The following is a 27,926-nucleotide window of genomic DNA, read 5'->3' as shown; positions in this document are numbered from 1 at the left end:
CGGCCGCGCCCATGGAGCCGAGGCTCGTCGGCCCCGGGCCCTACCGCGCCACCCGCCTGGTGAGTCGCCCCCTGCCTGGGATGCCCCGTCCCGCCTTTGTCCACTGTGTCGCCTTATCTCGTCCGGGGGGGTGGGGGTTTGCTCCGTGTCCGACGGCGACTCTCTAGAGTCTCCTGGGTACCGACCGGGCGCCTTGAGCCAGTCTGGCCGCCTGGGCCTGCCCCACTGCCCTGTTGTCTGCGGCCTGTGTCCGAGCAGGCCATGCGCCTGTCCCGGGCAGCCGGTCCCCGGTCGGGACGCGGCGGGGCGGTCCCCAGCCGCCGTCCGGTGCTCCCCGCGCTGAGCCTGTGTGGGGCGGCTGGACCCGTGCGCCCCGTGTGACTGGAGCAGCGGTGGAGCCCGGCAGACTGGAGCTTTAGTCCAGCCTTTTGTCAAGTTAAAAGTTAAGGAGAGGTTAAAGCTGTGTCTCTAGAGCCGTAGGTAGTATGGGGCTCTAAATCTTTCAGCTTCCTAAATCTTGGTGTTTTTTCTCAGATCTCAACTGTTTAAATCATAGTTTTAGTTTTCAGTGTGCTCATAAACGCAGATGATCAAAAAAATACGTAGTTCTACATTCAGATCTGGCTGCATACTGTTCTCGCTTTGTACAACTGAAATGCTAAGAGGAGAGCTCCCGTAACGGTTTGCTTTGTGCTTCTTCCCTAGTGGAACGAGATAATAGAACTTTTTCGTGCTGGGATGCCTTTACGAAAGCATCGGTGTCGCTTCAAAAGCTACGAGCGTTGCTTCAAAGCCTCGGAGGCAGTGGACTGTTTACATGAACTGCTTGGCTCTAATCAAAACTTTGGCCCAGAAGTGACTCGAAATCAAACAGTTAAGCTGCTTAAAAAATTCCTGAAAAATCATGTTATAGAAGATATTAAAGGCAGATGGGGCAAAGAGGACTTTCAAGATGATGGCCATTTATATAGGTAAACCTACATAGTGACTGAAAAATTTTTGGTTTTGGAAACGGGGAGTAATAATTCTGTGCATTGGTTTTTACAAATATTTTTGTGGAATGTGTTTGAAAAGGCGTTAATATGTCTTCCCTTCCTTCTTTTTAAAGGCTTTATTTTCTTTAGTGATAGGCAACTGTCATGATTTAATATTTGGCTTGTTTTGGTGGGTTTTTTTTTTTGCTTGTTTTTAAATATTTTTGAAGGGCATTTGATTACTTTCTATGAATACTAACAAAAGCTTTTGCAGCTTTTACAAGGTAGTGAGTTCTGTTTGCTGTTGGTAGACATCAGATTTGTCAGTGTTGGAAGAGTGCATGTCATGGAAGACATGGATGGAAGTGAGGATGCCATTGAGCATCTAGCTCTACTTGTCCTCCCTCTTGACCAACCCCCTGACTATTTGTGATGCTGTTTCTACTCCGGAGAGAAGAGAAAGGCCTTCTGAATTAAGAAGTCATTCATGATATATAACCTTTTTCTATACTCCTTGGGTTGTAGATTGAAATTGTCTTAAAAGAGACAAAGTTTGGTTTGCTTGTCCTTAAGGATGCTTGCTTACTTAGCCCTATTTAGCCTCTCAGCTGGTGGCTTGTGAACAGAGGAAAAGAAGTTACTCTGTAATGAAAGCTTAGCATTACTGGAGTGGGTTCTTTGATCTCTTGTGACCTCAGTTAAGGTTTGGGTGTGCAGAAGTTGAAGGTTTTGAATTTGTACCATCTTGTAGTGTCCTGTTCAGTGAAAAAGTAGTGTAAAAATTGCCATTACCTTAAGTATGGATTTGTAACTTTGATAATGGCAAGTCTTTTGAGGAAATTAGATCTATCTTCATGCAGAGCAACAGGGAAAATAAGTCAGCGATAATGTTATGTTTCTAGTTATTATACCTATTGTTATGTATGTAAAGAAATTTTATGTATTAGTTTTTTGGTAATGAATTTTTAATATTGTCTTTGAGAAAATATATGTAATACTAATTTCCACTTGATGCGGATGAAGTCAGTTTTTCATTTTGCTCCATGTTCTTAATTAGTTTGTTTGTAGAGTGTGCCTAAGCTTTTTTGTTGTCTAGTCTGTATGCCTGTGCTGTAAGAGCAGTTGTTCATTACTCTCCTAATTTTATTTATTAACTTGGAATACTTTAAAAGTAAGAGGTATGTATGATGTAATTCTTCGTCATAAACAAACTTAGGTCAAGATACATGGTAAAAGAACCATGGTTTATGTTAAATTTGTTTTACTACATTTCAGCTGACTTACAGTCAGATTGGATCACATTTGTGTTTAATTCCATTAATAAATTAGCACTGATTCAACTTGTTTTTTATGATACTGCTGTTTTTCAGTCTGCCTCTGAAGGAAGCAACACTGAATGCTACAGCTTCCCTGCCAGATAAGTTAAATATTCAAACCAATTTCAATCAACTTTAATGGAAGAAATTTTAACTAATTTGGGGGGAATAAAAAAAAATGAATATTTTTTTCCCAACGTAGCTCTGTAGAGGGAAATTCAGTGTAACAATTAATCAAGGAAAATCTGAAATTTTAGAATTTGAGACTCAAATTTGAAGCACCCAGTGTATCAAAGGACTTGTATCTGAAGATACTTGGAAAAGCTCACCCAAGAAGCTCTGTTGCTAAGTATCTCAAAACACTATGTGGTTCTGCAGTCTGAGAGCTGAACATGACCAAAGGCTGGGAAATGATGCTGAGGAAGTATCATGTATGCTTGTCCTGTTCTTACATTGTTCTCTGGCCATCTGCTTATGGCTGCTGTAGAAGGACAAGATACTGTGATAGTTTACCTAGTCATTGACTAGTTAAGGTTGGAAAACAGGCATGGAAGACGAGAAGAGCTGCAGGGAGCTTACATCTTGACTTCGGCCTAGAGAAGGTTAAATGTAAAGGAGTGGTGTGGAGTGGGCTTTTCACTTGTTTAAACAAAGGTAAAACAGCAGTTAGGTGCTGTACAGCACGTGGTGGTAGGTGTGTTATTGGTTTGGTATGTTCCTAGCCCAGTCCCACTTTGTCTGTTCTTAGGACAGCACTACTTGTACAGTTTTTTCACATGTGCCATAGTTAAGTATTTCGTCTCCATTCTTTCTGGGCATTGACTCTTTGTCAGGAGATTGAATATGTTTTTTGGTAACTGCTGGTATTATGCGGTATCTCTTTGTCTGGGTTTGTTGTGTTTGTGTTGTTGTTGTGGTTGGATCGTTTGTTTGTTTTGCATTGGCATTGTGACACATTCAAATTATTTTGTTCTTTTCTCCTTTGTATTTTGAGCCATGACTTTCCTGAGCTGCAGGCTGTGGAAGTTGGTTGGGTGAAGTATTTCTGTGCTTTTCATTTTCTGTGTGCTCTGCCTGATGATCTGTTATTGGACAAGAGAGCTCTCTTGCTGTAGCTATCTCAATGGTGTTATTTCTCTACCTCCCATTCAAAAGATAACTAAGTTACTAATTGAACATTATTTTTTTTTTTTTTTTACTAAAGCTGCATACCTTTCATGCACCTTGAATTGGAGCCAGCTTTCTCCCACTGGGCTTGGTGCATAAGTAAACTATGTATGCTACTCATGGTTTTGGTGTTTGACTTTAAGTATTAAAGCATGCTCTTCTCCTATTTATGGAGCTAAACATCAGTTTTCCAGTTCGCCTTTATTCATGCATTTAATGTCCTGGCAGCTCCCTCTGGTGGACTTTCCTAATGTTACGTTGTAAATACATTTCTCACCATGTTGATATGGTAGCAGTACAAGTTGCTTTTAATTCCACTGGCACTGCTTACTCTGGAAACCTTGATACGCTTCATACCTTTTCTATAAATTCATGTGTTAATTTACTGTAACAGTACGCTGTGATGCACAGTTGTGTCATTCGTTAACTTTGCTTGTATGTGTAGTTGTTCACTCCACAGAATATGCAAAAGAGATGTTGCCAAATGTTGATTTGCCTTAAAGTATTGGGCAAGTATTAGCTGTGAAGGTGAGAACTAGTGTGGCTTCTAAAAATAGCAAAGACTGTCTCTGTGTCCTGACTTACTGGCTCAGTGTAGTCTACAATAATAAATGAGAAGTTACAGTTTTGGAAGCTGTTAGGCTTTACATTTTTTGAAATCTAAGCAGTTGTACTAAAAGCAAAAGGGTTAGTACTCTTGCAGTGCTAGTAAATCGGGAATTCAGCAGTGGTACTTGTTATACCATTGATACTAATGTTAGCTGACCCTGTTCTCTATCCATTGCCCCGGACACAAACAGGTATCTATTTCCTCCTTGTATAAACTCCTAAAACTAGTGTTTATGTCTGTAAATGATGCTAATCTTGACCTGTCAACCCTAGAATGCTCCCCAGTTGCTAGGCTTAGGTAACACTACTCTGTTCATCATAAAATCAGAGGCTTTTTATTGTTCATCCAAAAATTTGACTCTATCTAGATCTTGCTGTAATGATATCTGAAAAAGGGGAATGTATCTCCTTTTTCTGCTTGTAAGAACTCATTCATTCACCAGTTGTTTGAGAATCAGGGGAGCAAATTACATAAAACTAAAAATTGTGAAGAACTGGAAGGAAAATGGGGAACTGTTGAGAATACTGTAAGACAAAGTAAAAAAAGGCTGCAGATGTTTTAACATTAAGAAATAACAAATAGCTGAAAAATAGAGAACACTCAACAGCTGAACACCAACAATCTGATTTACTTTTAAAAGGCGGAATACGTCTTGCAGGATTAGTTCAAGGTGTTTATTACTTCCCCTCAGGGTTTGTCCAAAGGAAGCGGTGTCTCCTTGTGTTGCAGGTATTCTGTTGAAGAACATTGTGGAATATGCCAAATAGGCTCAGTGTGTATGGTCAAAACCATAACGTGTTTAATCTATGCATTATAACACTACTGGACTAATAAAACTGCAATACGAAACTAATTTTAAAACTAACTAAATGGTGGAACGGCCTTGATAGGATGGGGTGGAATTTTAGAGAAAACCTGAAGAATTGTTGAGCATGAGAATCCTTCTACTAAGATATAAATGCATGCTATCCAGCAGTGTACAAGCCCCTGTTGCATGGTCGCAGACATAACTGTCTTTTACATTCTGATTAAAAGGCTGAAGCCATTTCTTAAAGCATCAGGAATCTCAGCATCTAAAACCTAGGAATGCAGGTAAACAAGATCTTACCTGGGCTAGTCTGATGATATGTTGCCATCAAACTGATTTGTCTTTCTGATGTGCTGCCATTAATTCCTTTGCACATGCTCGGACCTAGGTTTGGCAGTAATTTAATTCTGGTCAAGCTGGAGATGTGACTGAGATGAATGTGATGTGGAATAGATTATTTTTCTTGTTTTCTGCAAGGGCTAGCTTAGGGTTTATTTCTGGTAGTTTCTTCAAGGCACTTCTTGAAATGCCTTAGAAAGTGAGTGAATTTCCTGCACAATCAGCTGGAAAAACACTCCAGAAAAAAACTGCAGGGTATGATCTTCGGGTAGAAAGCATATAAACACAGAAGATCATGGTAATGTGGACAAAACTTTGTGTAGACACTTGCATGCGCACTAATTAAATCCAAGCATTAGCCAAGTGACTTAGTTATGTAGCTTTGCTTTTGGAGATGCATGCTAGGAGTGCACTTGACATGGGGAAAATCTACCCACAGCTTTTTCAGTGGAATCAACATATTCTAATGAAGATCTGAGTCAGTTGTCTATGCACAGGCAGCTGGTGCTATCTGAGATGCACTGGGATATCAGACATTCACCCAAGGCTTAGCTATGTCATGGGAGGTACAAAGGACCTGAACTGTTCTGGAGCAGCAGAGGGAGGCCAAACAAGGCACCTTAGGATGCTTTATGTGTCACTCAACACCAGTCTTCAGGCAACTAAGTCGCACCGTGAATGTCTAAGACATTATTTGTATTTTTGCATGTGAAAGCCTACTACAGTTTCGCGCTGGTAAATATGGAATAGGCTGGAGTTCAGAGACATTACAAATATTTTCTAATTGTAGATTTCCTCCTTCCTCACCGCTGAAGTCATATCCAAAGAAACCTTCATGTGGAAAGGAAGTAATTAAATTTCCAGACTGGAATGAACCGAAGGCTGGCACTTCGCAAGAACACATCCCAGTGAAATCAGTCATGATGGTAAGATGTCCAGTTTTCATTTCCCCAGACATAAGCATATTTGGAAAGCAAAACTGAACTAACAAACTCTTTGGCACAAAATACTTGGTTATTAAATGCAAAATGCTTTTATTTTAAACTTACATGAAGTAAAGTTGTTCTTAATGATTTGCTGGGGATGTTGGCTTTGTGTGTTCTTTCTGCTACAAATTATGATGTCCCAAGCATCCTAAATTCAGCATGTCTGTATTTGCATGTCTGTATTTGCTGGTATGCTTGCATTGCAGTTTGCCCAAATTCCAACAGGGCATTTATTATGCAAGACAAAATTGTTACTTTACTGTCACTTACACTGTAACTCTTATTCAGACACTTCATGTAGCAGAATATATACAGTATTACTTCCTCCTAGATACTATGAGCTTGTTCGTGATTCAGTTTCCTTTTTTGTAAGGAATATGTTGTGGCTAAGGAGAAGTGGTCTTGATTTCATTGTTACACATTGTAAGTTTAGATAATCCTCCTGCCCCATACTTACCTGCATTGATCCAGCCTTTGTAAAGTTGTTGAAAAAATGGTTGCTTTTATTAGTAAACCAAAACTGTATCCACTCTTGCCACTTGGACATTCAGAAGCCTAGGCTTCTGAAGTTATGCATATTCTAAACCCTTCCTCCAGTGCATCTGGTATGTGAATGTTCTCATATTTTGTGAACTCTTGGGACTTCTTTGATAGTTTTTGCCTTTTTGTTAATACTTATCAGTGCAAGACAGTAGCCTTGGATTTCTTGGTCAGATGTATATAGGCAGTCCTTTTCTAACTCTGACTCAGATGCAACAGCATACAGTCTGGCATAGCTCAAAATCTCTTGCATTAGCAGTTTTGGTTAATACAGTGGACTGTAAATTGAAGCAACTGAGGCAAAGGAATAAGCTTCTTTCTGCTGGCTCCTTTATAGAAAGGTGTATCTTCCACTGAAATGGTGAAGTACATAGGTAGCTGAAAATGTGGGCACCTTAAATTGCTTCAGCATCAGAGGACTTCCTGGCGGTGTGTGGATTGATTGGCAAGGGTCTGTGTAGTGAAATACTGATGTGGAAGACCAGATACTAATTTCAGAGGGTGCTATTTTTTTCAAACTAGCTCTAATCTAGTGTCATAGATTGACAGATGATTAGTATTTGGAGTAACTAAGTGCATTCCTGGAGTGCATTTTGTGGTTTGGTTGTGATCACAAGTAATACTGTTAAAGTGCTTTAGGGCTGCTCTGTGATGTAAATCAAAGAACTGGGAATGATTAGGAGTTTTGCCTTGAAAAGAACACTGCTGACAGACTGTATTGTATGTCCACCCATCCACACGCTGATGATAATCTTCAAGCATCAAGCTTCGATGTGAAGGTTGAGTAAAGGATAGTCTCTTGCATTCTCTGCTTTATTGTTATAATGGTGGACCAGATCTGATGGTTGTCTTCAGCTGTAGCTATTTGCTTTTACTTTCTTCATGTATAGAACCTGCTAGTGAACTTACTGTTTAGTTATCATCAGTATATGCTGAACAAAGATGAATGTAAGTCTTTATCTCATCTAATAATTATCCAATAATTTTTCCATAAGCAGATGTTTAATCTTAGAGTGGTAGTTGAAAACAAGTGAGTTGAACTGATTTTAATCATGAAGAAGATCTGAACTTATGACTAGAGATCACTGACTCCTGATCTGTAATGGTTCTTCTGACACATAATTTTTCACCTTTGGACAAGTTACGTAGCTGACAAAAGATGCTGCACGTCTGTGAAACCTAAACAATCATTTGTATTCTGGAAACTCTACTGGAATTTAAGAATATTTAAAATACTTATAATAAAGAGCATGCTGTGCTTTAAATGTATTATATTATTTAATACTTGCAAAGTCACCAGTTAACGAGGAGTGTTTTTTCTGATTTCAGAACTCTGAGATGTGGTACAAGAGACACAGTATAGCTATAGGGGAAGTACCAGCATGCAAACTTGTGTTCCGCAGAGAGCTAACACAAAGAAATATAGAAGAGATATGGAAATCCATGACTTTGTCACGGTGAGTATACTTGTGAGTCATTTGCTGCTATTATAAAACTGTGTAGTCGGTAATGGTTTTGTCTGTCTTCTCTGGTAATGCTTGTAATTTCACCTGCTCACTTTTAATCATTGCCATAAAAGCCACAGTGGCTAGACTAACTATACTGCTTGTTATTCAACTAATGAATTCAGCAAATAAAGTTTGCAAAGAAACTTTACAGTGTTTAATACCTTTTGACTTTTTCCTGTTGTGTTATACAAGTCCTTTTGTTGTGTGGGCTTTGTCTTGTTTAATCACTTCTTTCCTCATTCTCTTTTTTTCTTGTTGCTATGGTCACAGATGGAGTTGTGCACTTCACTCATAAGAGAGAAGCAACTATATTTTATTGATATAAAGTAGTGAGTTAACAAAGTTCAATGGTAAATGTGACAGTCGTTTAACAAGATTAGATGACAAGGTACACTAGATTATTTGTAGCATAGAGGACAGGGTCAGACAAAACTGTCAGGGAGACCCTCCCATTGACTCATGAAGTTCAGAAAGGACCCACTTGCATCCTAAACTCCTCCTCAGAGAGGAATCTAGGCACAGCTGGATCCACTCCTAGTCCCAGACTTGGTCAAATGTTTATGTCTAAAGGATTATATATGCACAATCAATCCTTTATAACACATAGTTATCACTTCAAAGTTTAGCATGTTATTAATCACTTAATGAGAATCTGTTGCAGCAAGGACTTGCAAGCTTGAGGAGCAACCTTGAGAGGTGTCCCTCCTCAAGGGGAGATGCTGGCGTGCAGCCCACTGCTGTGTAGGAGAGTTCAACGGGCCCTGGGCTGTCCAGCATTTATGGAGTAAGATGATTGACTTGTAGTCATACTTGCATGCCGGCAAAATGTCTGGCTCACCATTCCAGAGAGCCCTTGGCTACTATGTTGCTATCTGTCACCCGAAGTCCAGAGTAAGCTGGATTACAATAGCCACTGGTGGTTATAGTTTAAGCAGGGTTGGGGAAGGGAGCAAACTGCCATAGCTATGAAATAGAAGCACTTCTACAGAAGTGTGATAACATGAACCTTTCAATGACAAGTACAATACTTTGTATGAGATAAGAAATGGAGTAGCTAATTGAGTGCTGAAGGCTCTGAGATTCAGATATTCTTTACTATTTCCAAAAGGAATATCCTATGCAAAGTTAAAGGCATTGCTTTAGACTGTTTATACAGGAGAAAAAAAATAATAGATATTTTTACAGTACAGTTGAGGCCTTACGAATCATAGAATGGTTTGGGTTGGAAGGGACCTTAAAGACCATCTAGTTCCTACCCCCCTGCCATGGGCAGGGACACCTTCCACTAGACCAGGTTGCTCAAAGCCCCGTCCAACCTGGCCTTGGACACTTCCAGGGAGGGTGCAGCCACAGCCTCTCTGGGCAACCTGTTCCAGTGTCTCACCACCCTCACAGTAAAGAATTTCTTCCTTAGATCTAATCTACCCTCTTTCAGTTCAAAACCATTACTCCTTATCCGATCACTACACTCCCTGACAAACAGTCCCTCCCCATCTTTCCTGTAGCCCCATTTAAGTACTGGAAGGCCACTGTAAGTTCTCCCCAGAGCCTTCTCCAGGCTGAGCAACCCCACCTTCTCAGCCTGTCCTCATAAGGAAGGTGCTACAGGCCCCCCATTATCTTTGTGGCCCTCTGGACTCGCTTGAGCAGGTCCATGTCCTTCTTATGTTGGAGGCCCCAGAGGCGAGTACAGTACTGCAGGCACAAGACCAGAGTAGAGGGGGACAATCACCTCCCTCATCCTGCTGGCCAAACTCTTTTGATGCAGCCCAGGATACTGTTGGCTTTCTGGGCTGCGAGCACACATTGCTGGCTCATAGTCAGTTTTTCCATCCACTACTACTCTCACATCCTTCTTTACAGAGCTGCTCTCAATCCACTCATTGCCCAGCCTGTATTTGTGCTTGAGATTGCCCTGACCCATGTGCAGGACCTTACACTTGGCCTTGTTGAACTTCATGAGGTTTGCACAGGCCCACCTCTCAAGCCTGTCCAGGTCCCTCTGGATGGCACATCCCTTCCCTCCAGCGTGTCAACCGCACCACACAGCTTGGTGTCGTCAGCAAACTGCTGAGGGTGCACTTGATCCCACTGTCCATGTCGCCAATAAAGATGTTAAACAGCACTGCTCCCAACACCAACCTCTGAGGAATGCCACTCGTCACTGCTCTTCACCTGGACATTGAGCTGTTGACCACAACTCTTTGAGTGCGACCATCCAGCCGATTCCTTATGCACCGAGTTGTCCATCTGTCAAATCCATGTGTCTCCAATTCAGAGACAAGGATGTCATATGGAACAGTGTCAAATGCTTTGCACAAGTCCAGGTAGATGATGTCAGTTGCTCTTCCCTTATCCACCAACGCTGTAACCCTGTTATAGAAGGCCACCAAATTTGTCAGGCATGATTTGCCCTTTGTGAAGCCATGCCAATCACCTGCTTATTTTCCATGTGCCCTAGCATCACTTCCAGGAGGATCTGCTTCATGATCTTCCTGGGCACAGAAGTGAGGCTAACCGGTCTGTAGTTCCCCAGGTTCTCTTTATTTCCCTTTTTAAAAATGGGTGTTATGTTACTTTCGGCTAAACCTAGCACATTATCTCCATGTAATAAACTTGATGCTGAGGCAAGCAGCTCCAATGCTGGCATGATCTGCAGCAGAGTAATCTAGCACGGTTCAAAATGGGGTTTCCTTAACTGGGGAAACATCAAGGGAGCCGAGAGACCTGCTGGGAGCCCACAGCTCACACAACAGCGGCTGACAAGACCTGGGTAGGGCCAGGAGCAATGGTGGCCAACCCCCGTCCACCCCTGACCAGTTTAAAAGAAGCCCCTATGGAGTGCTAGCAACTAGGGCAGGCAAACAAGGCACGGTGCAGCAGCTTGCATGGCAGTTTGCGTGGAAGGGTGCACAGGGAGGGCAGTGTAGAACTGCCATCTCAACCAGGGAGCGGTGGTATCTGCACAGCAAAAACACATTTTCTCTCTAAACTCTGCATCCACCACAACTGATGTGGCTGCCCAGACAGAGCTCCAGTGGGAACATGCTGACACCCAGGTGCCAGACGGCAGGGTGGGCCCTGTTCTTAGGCCAGTACTGGACAGCAGCAGCAAGCACAGCTGTGGGAGGTGCGCCCAGGCAGAACTCCTCTGCTTAGTGACAGAGCTCAAGGAGGAGGTGAGTAGACTGAGGAGTATCAGGGAGTTGGAGAGAGAGACAGATTACTGGAACCGCACCCTACCTTCCCTGGGACAGGCCTGGAAGGTGGACAGGACGCATGGTACGAAGGATTCCATATCCTCCCTCTGTCTGGCTGAACATGGTGACTAAAGAGACAGAGGACAATGAAAACAAGTTCCTGCCCGGAGCAACGGACACATCTATATCCTCTGTGACTACCCCACCTTCCCAGGTGCCTTTGCATAATAGTTATGAGGCTCTGCAAGTGGGACCAAACAATGATGAAGACAATGGCTCATCTAGGTTGGAGGTATCACCAAGGTTAAGTAGGCCTACACCCTGCATCAAAACCACTTCCATAAAGAAAAAAAGATGGCACACTGTCATAGGAGACTCTCTTCTGAGGGGAACAGAAGGCCCAATATGCAGATAAGACCTACTTCTTAGGGAAGTCCGCTGCCTCCCTGGGGCCTGGGTTAAAGATGCAAAGAGAAAACTTCCTACCCTGGTACAGCCAGATTATTATCTGTTATTGACTTTTCATTTAGGCAGCGATGAAGTTCCAGTAAGAAGTCCAAGGGCAATAAAGAGAGACTTCAGGGCCTTGGGATGACTGGTTAAGGGATCAGAAGGACAGGTAGTGTTCTGTGTCCTTCCAGTTACAGGGAATGATGAGGGAAGAAACAAGAAGAACCAACAGATCAATATGTGGCTCCAAGACTGGTGTCACCAGCAGAATGTTGGCTTTTTGATCACAGGTTGGTCTATACAACACCAGGCCTTCTGGTGACAGATGGGGTACACCTGTGTCAAAGAGGGAAAAGGACCTTTGCGCAGGAGTTAGCAGGGCTCATTTAAGGAGTTTTAAACTAGATTTAAAGGTGGAAAGGGATAAAACCAGGCTTGTAGAGATAAGCCTGGGGGCAGCATACCGATGTTTGAGGGACTAGCAAGGTCCTTCTGTCATGCTCCATGATGTGCTGAGTACACTGGAGCACATTTGAAATGTCTTTATACTAGTGTGCACAGCATGAGGAATAAGAAAGAGGAGCTAGAAGCTTTGGCACAGTCCCAGAGCTACAACATCATTGGCATAAGTGAAACCTGATGGGATGAGTCCTGTGTCTGGGGTGCCATGGTGGATATTTATAGGGTCTTCAAGAAGGATAGACAGGGCCAGCGAGGCGGTGGGTGGCACTGTATGTAAAGGAGGGGTTGGATTGTATGGCGTTTACAGTTGGCGACAAAGTGATTGAGAGCCTCCGGTTAAGGATGAATGGGAAAGCAAATAAAGTGGACGTTGTTGTGGGAGTCTACTAGTGACCACCCAGCCAGGATGAGGAAACCAATGAATTATTCTACAAGGAATTAAGGGGTATCTCTAGATGAACTGCCCTTGTCCTTACGGGTGATTTTAATTGCCCAGACATCAATGGAATATCATACAGCTGACAAACAGGTCCAGGAAATTTCTGAAGTGTGTTGAAGATTACTTCTTGGTGCCGGTAGTAAGGGAGCTGACAAGGAAAGGTGCCCTCCTAGATTTTTTATTTGTAAACAGATGGACTTGTGGACTAAGTGGTGATTCGTGGCTGTCTTGGTCACAGTGACCATGAAGTAGTTGAGTTTGAAATCATTGGCAACAGGAGAAAAACTGCCAGCAAAACATCGACCCTCGATTTGGGGAGAGCAGACTTCAGGCTGCTGAAGGAGCTAGTTAGTAAGGTTCCCTGGGAATCTGCTTTTGAAGGTATTGGGGTCCGTGAATGCTGGTCACTTTTTAACAGCCATCTCTTAAGAGCACAGGAGCAGGCAATTCCAAAGTGTTGGAAGTCAAACAAGCAGGGCAGAAGAGTGGCTTGGCTGAGTAGAGATCTTCTCCTAGAATTTAGGCAGAAGAAGAAAGCATACAGACTATGGAAGCAAGGACAGGTGACTTAGGAGGACTACAGAGAGCCTGTTCACCACTGTAGGGAGAAAATTCATGCAGCTAGAGCTTGTTAGAGTTCAAGCTGGCCAGCACTGTGAAGGACAACAAAATGGGCTTTTAAAAATATGTTAATAGCAAGAAGAGACTCTGAGATAACATTGGTCCATTTCTTGACAAAGTCAGTCACCTCAGAAATAGGGATGTAGACAAAGTGGAGACATTTAATGCCTTCTACACCTCTGTATTCAACACTGATGATGGGCTATGGGACTCCTGGAGCCCTGTGTTTGAAGACTGTGACTGAGAGGATGATAAACTCCCAGCTGACCTCTGAACTTGCTTGAGACTTGCCACTCCAGCTGGATGTGCTAAATCTATGGGGCCTAATGGGGTTCATCCCAGGGTACCGAAAAAGCTGGCTGATGTCATCATGGGACCTCTCTACGTTTTTTTTCTACAGTCCTGGTGGTCTGGAGAGGTCCCAGTTGACTAGAAGCTGGCAAATGTTGTCCCAATTTTCAAGAAGGGTAAGGAGGAATACCCTGGTAATTACAGGCCTGTCTGTCTTGCTTCAATGCCTGGTAAAATTATGGAGAAGATTATTCTGGGAGTTACTGAAAAACACTTGAGAGACAATGCAGTCATTGGTCATAGCCAGCATGGGTTCACAAGGGAAAAGTTTTCCTTAACCAACTTAATTTCCTTTTATGACATGGTCACCTATCTAGTTGACCAAGGGAAGCCAGTAGATGTGGGGTTTTTGGATTTTAGCAAAGCTCCTGATAGTGTCTCTCAGAGTATCCTAGATAAACTGTCCAGCACACAGCTAGACAAGTCCATAAGATGTTGAGTGAGCAATTGGCTGAAGGGTTGGACTCAAAGGGTTATAGTAAATGGGGTTACATCAGGCACACCAGTCACTAGTGGTGTTCCCCAGGGCTCAAATGATCTGGATGCAGGAATCGAATGTGTATTGAGTAAGTTTGCTGATGATACTGTATTAGGAGGAGCTGTGGATTCCCTCGAGGGTAGAGAGGCCTCACAGGGAGATGTAGATAGACTAGAGAGCTGGCCAATCACCAACTGTATGAAATTTAACAAGAGCAAGTGTCAGATTCTGCACTTGGGATGGGGTAACCCTGGATATACATACAAACTGGGAGATGAGAAGCTGGAGACCAGCTCTGCAGAAAGAGATCTGGGGGTTTGGGTTGAAGGCAAATTGAATATGAGTCAACAGAGTGCCCTGGCAGCCCAAAGGGCTGACCATGTCCTGAGGTGCATCAAGCACAGCATAGCTGGCTGGTTGAGGGATGTGATTGTTCCACTCTACACTGCACTGGTACAGCCCCACCTCGAGTACTGTGTGCACCTTGGGGCACCTCAATATAAGGACATCAAACTGTTAGAGTGTGTCCAGAGGAGGGCGACCAAGATGGTGAAATGTCTTGAGGGCAAGACTTAGGAAGAGCAGCTGAGGTCACTTAGTTTGTTCAGCTTGGAGAAGCCTGAGGGGTGACCTCATTGTAGTCTACGACTTCCTTAAGGGGAGGAGCAGAGGGAAAGGTGCTGATCTCTTTTTGGTGACCAGCAATAGGACCTGAGGAAATGGAATGAAACTGTGTCAGGGAAAGTTCATACTGGACATTAGTTCTTCACTGAGGGGGTGGTCAGTCACTGGAACAGGCTCCCCAGGGAAGTGGTCACAGCATCAAGCCTGTCAGAATTCAAGGAGCATCTGAATGACATTCTTAGTCATATGGTTTAGTTTTAGGTAGTCCTGCAAGGAGAAGGGAGTTAGACTTAATGATCCTTATGGGTCCCTTCCAACTTGAGATATTCTATGATTCTATGAAATAGAGAAGTCTCTTTTTCAGAATTGTATCTGTCCTAATACTACTTGTTTGCCTTTTTCAGATTAGATGATGTATGAACTATGTGTTTATGTATTTTTACAGATTACAAAAGGTTTTGGGTTTGGACTCTCTGGATGAAGTGTTAGACACAAAACTTGTGAATTCAAAGCATATAGTCCAAAATGCATACAATGTCAATAAACAAGGCATTGTCACTTTAGAAGACAAATCAAGTGAGTATTTTAGAAGTTTTCGTTTAACTTTTTTATACTGTAGTTTACTAGTATTAAAAAAAGTATTAGTTCTAACACATACTAACATGTACCACCTTTATACTCATATGACCACATCTATACTAGAGTTTTTACAAAGTATGCCATTGTTGTCCTCTGACATCCCAATAGTAAGAATCAGTGTTTATTCCACATTTACTCTCTTAAACATATTCCTGCTTTAGCAGGGTTGATAGATGAAGGTAAAAGAGCAGCAACTTTTAATTTATAGAGACAGGGATATTATTCACTTCAAGCTGACTTTGTCAGCCCAGCCCTTAACTGCTTGAACTGGAGACTTTACATGAACAAAATGTGTATTAAAAATTGAGGAAGAATCAAGCTGTACACTGATTGATGCTTAAAATTTCTCAGTTTTGAGCTTTCAGTCAATGTATTTTGAAACTAGTGCCAAGTTTAAAACTGCTTTGCACATCAGGGAGGAAGTAAAGCATCTTTGTTACTGTGATATGTCACAATATTGTTGCTACCATGTTTACTGCAAGATTTGTAGAGAAGAGAAATATGAGATTGGAACCTGGTTTGGTTTGTGAACGAAACCTTCTCTCCAGAGCATACACATGTTCATTTTAAAGACAGTTTGAGCACCTCAAGATATTAACTTCCTCCTTGCAGAAATCACAGAACTGAATGTATGAGTGCTTTTCATCATCTTCAGTGCAGAGTGAATGTTTCACTGTAATGAACTAGTGAAGGTGTATCTTGAACTAGTTTGGATGATTTTTGTAGGGCAGGTTAAGGATTTGCTGTATGATCCATTTTGTTGATTTTAGTTGTAAAAGCAGTGGGCATAACTGGTTGATACTGAGTACTGGAGGTAGTAAAGTATAGATGTAATTCAAGCTAGATCCTACATTAAGGCATAGCCTGCCTTTGCAATCAGTCAATCTACTATATAGGAGGAACTTAAAGAATTTTCAGCTTCACTTTTATCTTGCAGTTTAACATTTTTCTCAGTTTTTTTCTCCTTTTAATTTTTCTCTGTTTTTCCTACATGCAGAGGAACTACCTCACTGGATTTTATCAGCAATGAAATGTCTAGCAAATTGTAAGTAAATTCAGGAGGTGGGGAAAAAAACAACCCCCATAAAAACAACCCCCATAAAAATCAATTGAACTGACTGTGCCTTTACCGCTTTATCAAATCCTGTTTATATTCACAGTCATTATTTTTTCTGATCATTGCCTTAAACAAAACTGGGAAAGATCAGCCAGCATATATTCTCCTGCCAGTGCAGTTTATTACAATGAAATATATTAAGGTTTAACTATTCTATTAATATTTTTCCTCTACTGTGTGTTTTCACTAGGCCTGTTGGAAATAGATCACTTCAACAGATAATACAATTTCACTTATATTTTGAAGAATGAGTCTAAATATGTTGGTTTTTTTTTTTCTCCTTGACATTGCATTTTTATTGGCTGGAATAGAAAATAATGATCTAGTTGGTGGCTGCAAATCAATTTTCTTTGGTGTTTTTTTTTTGTTTTTTTTTTTTTTTTTCATTGTAGGGCCCAGCTGCTCAGATTTGAAGCAGCCTACATACTCAGGATTTGAAAGAGATGTCTTCAAAACTATAGTGGACTATTTTGGCCAGACAAAAGAACCTCTTCTCACATTTCATTTTTTTGATGTTTTTGTTAGTGTGTTAGGTAAGTAGTTTGGGATATAATGAAAAAATTATTCTTCTGAATTAACTTCCTGAAATTAATTTACCATACCCAAAGAGTATCACATCTTATTTCTTTAGGACCTGTCCTGTCCATTCTACATACAGAACAGTTTAATATTTAAATTTATTTCATATCACAGGGCAGTTTTATTCTTGTGTCTTTTTGATCACAATAGTTCAAAACTCTTCCATTGGTTGTCTTTATAATTTTTAAAGTCCTCTGTTCATTGCTTAACACTGCCACACCTAACGAAATTTAAGAGATTTTTCTTTTTTTACAAATGGCTAAGCATCTTAAAAACTCACATAAACTCTTAGAAATTGCTTGACTGAAGTGTAGATTAAAAAGGATTAGGGCTGTAAGGACTGTTTTTAACCCTGGCAATATGACATCTGAAGGAAATTAAAATCCTTCATTGCTTAAACTTAGAAAAGACATTGACTAACCTAGTGCTTTAAAGAAACAATAGTTTAGTTATTAACTATAACTTTTCAAGGGTTCACACTATGCCAAATTCACCTATCCTGTAGCTATAGATGGCCCATTGAAAGACAATAAATGTGAAAATATTTGATTACATTTTATGGCTGCGTTTCAGAAAAGAACAACTGAGTTGAAAAGTAAGCATGCTTTGTAGCACTTCACTTTTCTGAGCTTGTTTAAATGGGAACAACATTGCTTTTAATAAATTATGGAGATGAAAAAACAATTCAGAATAACACTTTTATTTCTGGAATTTAAAATTTGTATACCTTGTTTGTTGACAATCTTGCTTCAAACTGAATATAGTTCCTTTTCTGCTTCTTTTTCTTAGATAACAGATAGTCTTGATAATATTTTTACAAATTCTTCCTCTCCTTGCATGCTCTCTTTCTGTTTGCTTTTCCACTGTATTTCACATCTTTCAGGTTTTAAGAGTTATATTTCGCAGTACTTCACAGATGTAAAAATGAGAAGAAAGAATTCATGCCAATGTTTATGTGAAAATGAAAGGAAATCGTGCACTGTTTCAAAAAGTCAAAAAATCATTTTTTGGTCTCTTTCACAAAAAAATTAGGTGTTAATATGGAATCCTTCCTTACTAACAAAAGTAGATTTACACAAAGAAATCATGAGGATACAGGCTTTCAAAACTGCCTAGTTTGTTTTACATCTTCATACTTAAACAATTTTCTTTAAAATACTGGCAGTATATCACAGAATCATCTAGGTTGGAAAAGACCTAGAAGATCACCTAGTCCAACCATTAACCTAACATTGACAGTTCCCAACTACACCATATCCCTCAGCACTATGTCAACCCGACTCTTAAACACCTCCAGGGATGGGGACTCCACCACTGCCCTGGGCAGCCCATTCCAACGCCTAACAACCTGTTCTGTAAAGAAATGCTTCCTAATATCCAGTCTAAACCTTCCCTGGCACAACTTGAGGCCATTACCTCTTGTCCTATCGCTTGTTACCTGGTTAAAGAGACTCATCCCCAGCTCTTTGCAACCTCCTTTCAGGTAGTTGTAGAGGGTGATGAGGTCTCCCCTCAGCCTCCTCTTCTCCAGACTAAACGCCTCCAGTTCCCTCAGCCGCTCCTCGTAAGACCTGTCCTCCAGACCCTTCATCAGCTTTGTTGCCCTTCTTTGCAAATGTCATATTTCTCTAGAAGTCTTGACTAACAGCCTCCTTCAGACACCTAGCACAGGTATTTGAATGGCTTAAAAAGCTGCATTTGGCCTTAGATTTGGGATACCTGCGTTAGGCACCCTCACTGATGTGGATGGTGTTGGGCCAGATGATCCCCAGGTGTCTTTTCCACTTTTTTTATAATTCAAGACTACAATCCCTATCTAGCCAGTGGAAGGAGCTCAAGAAGACAATTCAACATACCCGTGGTGAAGCTTAACTCCCCCTTTTGTACTCCAAACTACTTAGTACCAGCAGTAAGAAAATAAACAAATAAATAAGAGGCAGAGATGTCCGATCTGTAGTTTCCATAGCAAGGTCTTCTCTAACCACTCAGACTCTCTTCTGAGATTTGATCTGTGATTCTGGAGGGTGGGGGAGAGGGAGTGGGAGGAGGAAGGGCTTTTTGGGGGATTCAGCTGAGAGAGAAAGGGGAAAGTTTTGGTTTCTGCTCAATATGTAATTAAGTCTTAACAATGAGGCTAATGTACAGACCATTATGAAGTTGTAAGTAACTGTAGAGGATAATGCACACTCCATAGAATACTATTTTGTAATAAGTATCAATGCTAGTACTGAATGCTGTTTGTGAAGCAGTAATTGCTTAGCAAGTTGTGCATTTACAAAACATGGGAAAGCAGATCTATGTCTGCAGTTGCATTACTGTGTTTTTTAATGGAATATGGCTTGTTAAATTGGCAATAATTCTCAATCTTAAGACTTAAAACCAAGATTTCAGTCTTTGAGTCTTTGACTTTTCATGTTGCTGCCCTCAGGGAATTACAACCTTTTCACAGTGATTATAGAACTTCTTTTTTCCTTCTGTGTATAAGCTTTCTCTTTAGTGGAAGACTTCAGGAAATAGCAAAGAAAGTGTTATCAGATGATATTTTTAGTCATTTGAGGCAGCCATAATATGATTTGTACATGTCTACAAGCTCCATCTTAAAAGCTGAGAAATATTTTCAGAAATCATAGGTATCTTGTGTAACCATATCAAGATGCTTCATTTACTTCTGTTTTCAAATGAAGACTGTCTAGAGCACTTCTCTTCCAAGAGGTTGGCTGAAATCAGTTTTCAGAATAGCTAAGAAAATAGGACTAAGGTACCACTGCTCATCAGATATTTTACTGACTTGGTAAGATTAAACTTATTCTTTGCACAGTTTAAAATGATTCTTTATGTACAAACCTCATTAAGGTTAATTATTATTTCTCAGGGCCTCTTCTAAACATATGCACTAGTGTGCTTGCCAAATCTTCCTTTGAAATTAGAAGAAGCTTGGCTTTGAAAATGAAATTAACTACACTGCTTTACCACTCTGTTCTTGAGCTACTGTTTTGGCTGCCCTACTTACTACTGTACATTTCTGTTCTCTTTTTAATAACAAACAGCTTCTATTTTTGCACAGTGTGGAACTGACTGCCATGGTGGATGAGTTGACAGCAGTGGATGCTGTTTATGTTGACTGTAGTAAAACTTTCAACACTGTCCTTACAGGCATCACATCCTTATAGGCAAACTTCATCACATCTTTATAGGCAAACTAAGGAATTACAGGCTAGATAGGTGGGTAGTGAGGTAGACTTAAAATCAGCTGAATTGCTGGTCTCAGAAGGTTGTGATCAATGGCACAAAGTCCAGCTGGGGTTCAATCAGACCTCAGAGCTGGAATGGGACCAGTAGTGGTTAATAATTTATTAATTACCTGGATGGTGGAACACTGTCCTAAACAAGGACAGAGTGCCCTAAACAAGCGTGCAGATAATACAAAATGTGGAAGAGCAGTTTATGCAGTAGAGGGTTGTACTGCCATGCAGAGGGACATCGACAGGCTGGAGAAAAAGGCAAACAGGAATCTCATAATGTTCAACAAAGGGAAATGCCAAGTCCTCTCCTGCGGATGAATAACCCCATGCACTAGTTTGTGCTGGGATTGTCTGATTTGAAAGCAGCTTTACTGGGAAGGACTTGGCAGTCCTGGTGGGCACCAGTGTGACCATGAGCCAACAGTGTGTCCTTGTGGCAAAGGTGACCAGCAGCATCTTTAGCTGCATTAAAAACATTGCCAGCAGTTAGAGGGAGACCTTTCCTCAGCACTGGTCAGTGACTCCAGTGGAGGACCACAGAAATTGTTCAGGGCTTGGAGCATCTATCATATGGGGAGAGGCTGAGAGCAGGGACTGTTTAGCCTGGAGAGAAGGCTCAGGGAGGATCTTATTAATGTGTACAAAAGACTGATGTGGGAGGAGTAAAGAAGAGGAAGCCAGACTTCTCTCAGTGATACCCAGTAACAGGACAAGAGGCAATGGGCATGAACAGAAATGCAGGAAACTTCCTATACATAGGAAAATAGCTTTTTTAATTGGAAGGTGATCAATCACTGGAAGATGTTGTCCAGAAAGGCTGTAGAATCTCCATCTTTGGAGATATTTAAAACCTGACTGGACATATTCCTGGGCTTTCTGTAGATGACCCGACTTTGGGTAGGGGAAGAGGTCTAGATAATCTCCAGAGATCCCTTCCAACCTCTATAATCCTATGGAAAAAAAAGAAGTGTATCTCTTTGTTGTATTCCTTGTTCATTTTTTAAGAGAAATTACTGTTAGACTTCAGTCGTGCAGATTTTGCTCCTGACTTCTGTTTTGTTATGATGCTAGCGCTATTTAGGCAAATGTGTGGTAGATGCTCCCTTCACTGAGCCTTAGAAACAAGATGATGGCATTTTGGTGGTGAGACCTTTTTACAGGTACCTAAACTACTATCAGATTCTAATGTGTCTGTCTAGTCTTCTAATATCTCTACCATTCTCACATTCTGTGTTTTCTCAAGAGTTTGTAAGTAGGATTAGTCATATATTTAATTTCTATAGGAGTGAGGGACATGTCAGTATTGTCATAGCTGTCACTGATGCATAAGCATGTCTTTTGTTTATATTCTCTGATTGTTTCCACAGACTTTTTTATGTGGTTGCTACATCTGTGAATACATCTCAGTTGTGTTTAGAGCTGAGGATTATGAAAGACCAAAGGATAAACCAAAACATTGTAGTTTTTCATGTCTGCTAATATCTAGAGTTGTTGGTTGTGTTTATTAATATCTCCTGATACATCAAAAGGAAATCCTGTAAATATTAAAACAAGGTGCCCAGTTCTAGCAGTTTAGGTCTAGGGATATCTTCCCTGACTCTTTGGGGAGTGGAGTTCTAAGGCAGTCCTGAATGAGTAGGAAAGGAATTTGGAGAGACAGATGTAGAAATGTTATATTAAATGTTATGGAAATATATAATTGAGAAATGTTGCCCAATCTCCCAATCTTGTATAAACCAGGTCTGCTGCAAAAACACAGCAAGGCCATAGAAGCTCTTCAGATATCTTGTCTCCTGCTGCCACCAGAAAATCGGAAAAGACTGCAGCTGTTGGTGAGGATGATGGCAAGAATTAGCTTTAACAAGGATTTTCCACCTCTTTCTGAATCAGTGAGGACCAGAAACTTGGTATGTATAGTGTAAGGCAAAAGGTATAGACAAAGCTTTTGGAGTAGCACAGATAAAAGATTCTTACTGGAGTGTGTATATGAACTACAGTTTACTTGTTTGAGGAACAGTTTGACTATTCTAGCTATGTGGAAAGCTATTCTGAATTTGAATAAATCCTGATTTCTTGGTAAGTTGTGAGCAAATGAAGAATTTGCTCAAAATTTGGAGGTTTCCTTATCTTTCAAAGTTAAATCACCACTGATTTCACCATTGAGTAGGAAAAAAATAAAATGCAGTAGAAGTCTGCTGTTCTTTATCGTTGCAGACAGTGTGAGAGAAACAGACTGCCTCTTTCAATCATAGTTAGAAATATGTAGCTGAATGTTTTGATTAACCTGTTCTCAGCCATTTAAAAAAAAAATTCCTACCAGTTTATTTCAGTATTGTTTTTTTAATCACTGAACTACAGAAATCTCTGAAAATATTTTTAATCAGATTTTGACAAAGCCCTAGTTTTGCTAATGCTCTTTCTGTAGGATTACTTGTAGAGTTATCATTGATGTTTGCAACAACATGTTATTACAAAGTTATTAGGCATAACTTAGCAGTTCTGACTGGCTAAGAACATGTATTTTTTTCAGTTAATTTTCAAGTCTTTTACAAGAAGGGCAACAGAAAACTCAGCTGTAGAGCCACTCCATAAAAATCCTGTAGTAGCATGCATAAATCTAAATTTGTTCCTTAGCAATTAAGTTTTTAATTACCTATGAATAGTATTTGATTAAAATAATTAAATTTTTGACTACTAAGGTTATAATTTAATTAACTGGAAATGGTCTTTGATTAAAATAATTATGTTATAATCTAAATGTTATTTTTAGAAGTGAATCCCTTACAGTCCAAGTATTTTGTACTAAGTGTTAATTCAGCAGTGTAGTCTGTGGTACATGACAGAAAACCTTGATTGTCTTCTGTGCTTTTAATGTTAATAGTGACTGGTGCACAGACAGAAAACTCTTGTAACTGAATGCTTGAGCATGAGACTATATAAAGTAAGCTGGACCTGATATTTTTCTTTGATGATTTCAAAATAATGGTATTAAGTTTTCCCTCTGGTGCTTAACTTCTATTAAATTCCTGTGTTATTTTTAAAATCTCTGAAATATTTAACTGTTTAACTGGAAAAGCCATGTGAAGTGGCTATTTGACTAAGGTCTTGAGAATAAAATGGAATTCGGCCATTCTAAGTCTAATGTCAGGGTTAGATTATGTATATGAGGCAAAAGACATCTTCAGTCCACTCAGGTAATGTTACTGTACAGAATATTTACTTTATTAATATATTGATGTGTTGGAAGTATGGTAAGTATTGTCCTGTTAAAATCTTTTTTTCTAAAAGATCACTTTTTAAATACAGTCTGATTTCCCATCCCCCACACCCAAACAGAAAAATATACAATAATGATCTTTTTTGTCTCAGATGGTTCAGGCATTTTCCCGTTGTATTCTCTGCTCAAAGGATGAAATGGACTTGGATGAACTGCTTGCTGCTAAACTAGTATCTTTTCTCATGGACAATTATCAAGAGATCTTAAGTGTTCCTTCTGCCTTAAAATCTTCCATAGAGGAACATGTTGTACATCTCCAGAGAGTCCAAGTAGGTATCTAGTGAAAAAAGCCTCTTAAGTCTCTGCTTCTAGATCTAATTTAGCCTTTCTGCTCCCAAAGTTTCTCAGCTCTTAAAGACTTTCTTCTGTCTCTGCTTGCTTGTGAAGAGCTAATTAATATTCACTGCTGATATTCAACCATAACCATGTATTTAAATGAAATTGAGCGGATCTTCAATGGTTTAGAGACAAGAACTCTAAAATGTATTACCCTGTTAGTCAGCACAATCTTCTCCATGGAATGAGAAAACTATGTTTCTGGTAGTGAGGAAAACTATGGATAGTTAAAAAGTGTTTCCATTAATGTTCTGATTTTCTTTTAGAGCCATTCTTACTTGTTCAGCTTTTTCATAACTCTTTCTGTTTCCTGATACTGTATTTTGTTCTGTTCAAAGCTGCTTTTTAGTTCTTCTTTCTTTAATTTTTATTGAAAAAGTAATTTTTAACTTATTCCAAGAGTTAAACAGGCTTCCTTTGTGTCATGTTTTTTGACTTACTAGAATCCAGTTAGTGCAGGAGATAGGAGATATAATTTAGGGTCTTTATTCCGTGTCTTCTTTACTTCATGATTTTAGGTGGTCAGTTTAATTATGCCATTTTTTTTCAGATTTATTGCAGAAATCATAACTGCTCATTTTTTACTCTTTCTTCAGATAAAATATGCTGGACCTGATACTGATGTGACGTTTCCTCCTCCATCATTTTGTCACCAAATCAGTACAGATGAATTTGAATCTTGCCAAAGGGCAACTGGCTCTCAAGAACCGCTGGCAGCCTTACTGGAAGAAATTGCAATGAATAAAGAAATATCTGTGAAAGATAAGAAGAAGAAACTCAAGAAAGTAAATAAAAATTCCTCCACAGTCTTTAATTTTAACTTAAAAGGCTTTATCAAGTCTTAGACGTGTAGTCCTCTAGAAAAATACTGGCATTTAAGGTAGTAGTTACTCTTGGGGTTTTCAAACTTTTTAATAATTTGCAATGGGAGTACTGTGATGAATCAAGACATATTAGAAAATATCACCTAATTCTCTATATAGAGGTATAGAAAGTCCCTTAGAAAAATAATAATTTTCCTGCTCCAGAGGTGGAGGTTGCACTTTAATAGTTTTTTATATTATAAGTTTGAGCGAATTGTTTATTTAAATTGATATATTTTTCTAGTTTCAGAAATCTTACCCTGAAGTGTATAGAGTACGATTTCCTACCCCTGAAACTGAAGCGGTGCTATTTCCAGAAAAAAATAAACAGAAACCACCAATACTGATGTGGGCCTTAAAAAAGCCTTTTCAACCATTTCACAGAACCAGAAGCTTTCGGATGTAAATGGTCTGAAATATATCAGCGAACTGAGTCAGAGCATATTATCAATGGATCTTATGCAAAAGGAGCCTGAGCAGCACGTAGTTACTCCAAAAAGCTACCAGAGATACTGCTGACATGGTAGAAAAGGTCAAAAGAAGAGGAAAGTATTGAGGTGGTAGAAATGTGAGCCATTATCAATATTTTTGTAAATAATTATTTTTTTAAATGTCTGTTATTTTTAAAAAAATAAAACAGAACCCAACAAACTCAAGGTGATTAATCTCATGGATGATAAAGTATACTTGCTGTAGTTTGATTTGACCATTATTTCAAGGTCTAAATATATTTGTATGTAATGTATTTTTGGTAACTAGTCAACAGATTTTGTTGCCCTGAAAATGAGTCTTGCATAAATTAGGCTGTGCTTGTTCATACGTAGCTTGAGGAATTAATTTGCTGTACATGCTTAAATAAGTATGAAACACTGGATTTTGTTTTGCTGTTGTACACCTTGGTGTTCCTGATATGTAAAGATTTATTTTGGAAAACTGTAAAAACTCATTCTTAATTTTGGATTCATATGATGCATTACACCTACCTTCTGTATTGCTGACCCATTCTTTTAAGCAAACCAGTCTTTTAACTCTTTTCCCATATGCTGTTACTAAATATTGCCATAAAAAATTGGATGCTTGATGATAGAACATATTTTATCAGAAAAATCTGAAACCTTGCATTTCCTCTGGGAATGGAATTCAAATATTGAAGTGACATTGAACCATACATGCCTTTAATGATTTCATTTGGTTTGCATTATGAAATCTACCGTACCTATAACTTGACTGTGCATATAACATACTTGATTCTGACAGCACTTTTGAACTATTAAAGCATTATCATTTTCCCATATTTAGAGTGGTGATTTCACATTATCCATTAGGGATATAAAGAGCAACATTTCATACTTTATTGAATGTCAGAGTAGGCTATGCAGGAGAGAAGGTAGCTGACATCTCAACAAATGTCTATCTGACATTTTAGTAAGCAATACAGTAACTATCCTGTAATGCAACATTGACAGGATTTCACTTTGCCAACCTCTTAACCAGGCAATGAGCTTTAAGATGTATATTACAAGGTTGTGGGTTTAATAGGTTGGAATATTTCTTGGTCAATGTGATTTTGAACATTACATGTTTTCATGATCTGTTTTCACACATCTGTTACACTTGGACTTCATATTTTTTTCTTAAATATCTTTTTCTTTTTTCTTCATATCTTTTTATTTTTCTTTCATAATCTTTTCCTTAAGCAAAATTGATACATTTTTCAAATAATAAGAAAATATTAAAATTAATATTAAAAGTAGTCTGAGACCACTTTTTACCTTTTGTACTAAGTCTTCAAGGGTGACATAACCTTTTAGATGTGTCATAGTATTCTGTGTATGCTTACATGCAGTCAGACTATGATCTGACTACTCATATAGAATAATTTGGTTACAGCACTCAATAATCAGTAAGGCTACTTGGAAAGCAAGTCTTGCATAAAAGTGGAAACCCACCCTAAGTGATCTCTGACATCAGTTCCTAAATTGCAGAGAAGTAGAGACAATCTATTTGCCATTTGAAATAAATGCAGATTTAAAAATCTGTAGCCTTCATGAGCCTATTTTAAACAATAATTAGAGTTTACTCATTAGTTTTCATGAAAAGTTGAAGATATCTCATATGTTTCTATGGATCAATTGTACTGTTGTTTCAAAGAATTATTTCCTTGACTCTGGTAAAAACAAATCAAGCAAGTTCCCAAGCTCACGGTTCCCAAGTCTGTGAAAAATACCACCACAAACTGTCCTGTAAAACCCTGAAGGGACTGTAGGGAGGGAATTTTATCTGAGATCATAATCGCACAGACTGAATTTTAACTGTTGCCCTATCTTGGGAGACACTTAAGAAAGCTTATCTTAGTACTAGAAGATATCCGACTATGGCAGCTGCTTACAGTTTTTCCTCATCTCATAACTAAACCAACTGCAAATATGCAAGATGAATGTGGTATGACACAAAAGTATGTTTGTGTATTCCTTTCAGTGTGGACATTAGAAAAAGAAAGAATGAAAACTAGTTCAGAGAAGACTGTGGGCTTGATGAAGTGTCTTAGAAAAAACAGGTTCTGTATTCCTAAGCTATAGTCAATAGAAACTTCAGTTTTGGTATTAACTTTGTCAGGAATTTAACCTTCTGTGTTAAAGCCCTGCAGTGTCTTGATGTTGCTAAGACATGAGCTCTGCTGGATTTATTTCCCTTGAACTCTGAGGACCATAAGCCAGACATTCTTTTGCTTAAGCTAGTGGCTATTTTCTGAAAAGGCTTACTAAATGGAGTACTAGCTGACACTTTTTTAAAACACATCAGGTGGAAGACTGAATAAAAATAGATGTTGTTTCACCTGCTTTTTCAGTCTACTTAGACAAATGTTTGTCATCTAAGAGGAGCATGTGAAATACCCACCTGTAAGCTCGTATGTAAGTAGGAGCCATTTCTTGCTAAATTTTGCTGTTTAAATCCTTAGTACTGAAACTTCTAGCATAATGCCATTAGCTGTCATGGCAC

The 27,926-nt window shown here is 39.5% G+C and overlaps 1 protein-coding gene across 1 annotated transcript; it reads left to right on the top strand.

Annotated features, from left to right (window-relative positions):
* The first annotated feature begins 11 nt into the window (after nt 1-11).
* Nucleotides 12-26,633, top strand: DEPDC1B (DEP domain containing 1B). Its single transcript, XM_074812225.1, has 11 exons — nt 12-59; nt 706-971; nt 6,005-6,140; nt 8,070-8,197; nt 15,319-15,449; nt 16,510-16,557; nt 17,022-17,162; nt 22,191-22,357; nt 23,820-23,996; nt 24,660-24,848; nt 25,171-26,633. Exons 1-11 carry the CDS (start codon nt 12-14, stop codon nt 25,330-25,332), a joined length of 1,593 nt encoding a protein of 530 aa, XP_074668326.1. The 3' UTR covers nt 25,333-26,633.
* The last annotated feature ends 1,293 nt before the right edge of the window (nt 26,634-27,926 follow it).

This window comes from Strix aluco, chromosome Z (assembly GCF_031877795.1).
Source record: "Strix aluco isolate bStrAlu1 chromosome Z, bStrAlu1.hap1, whole genome shotgun sequence".
In the NCBI taxonomy this organism is placed as follows: Eukaryota; Metazoa; Chordata; class Aves; order Strigiformes; family Strigidae; genus Strix; species Strix aluco.
The sequence above is the reverse complement of the archived record's forward strand: the minus strand, read 5'-3'. Positions and strand labels throughout refer to the sequence as shown.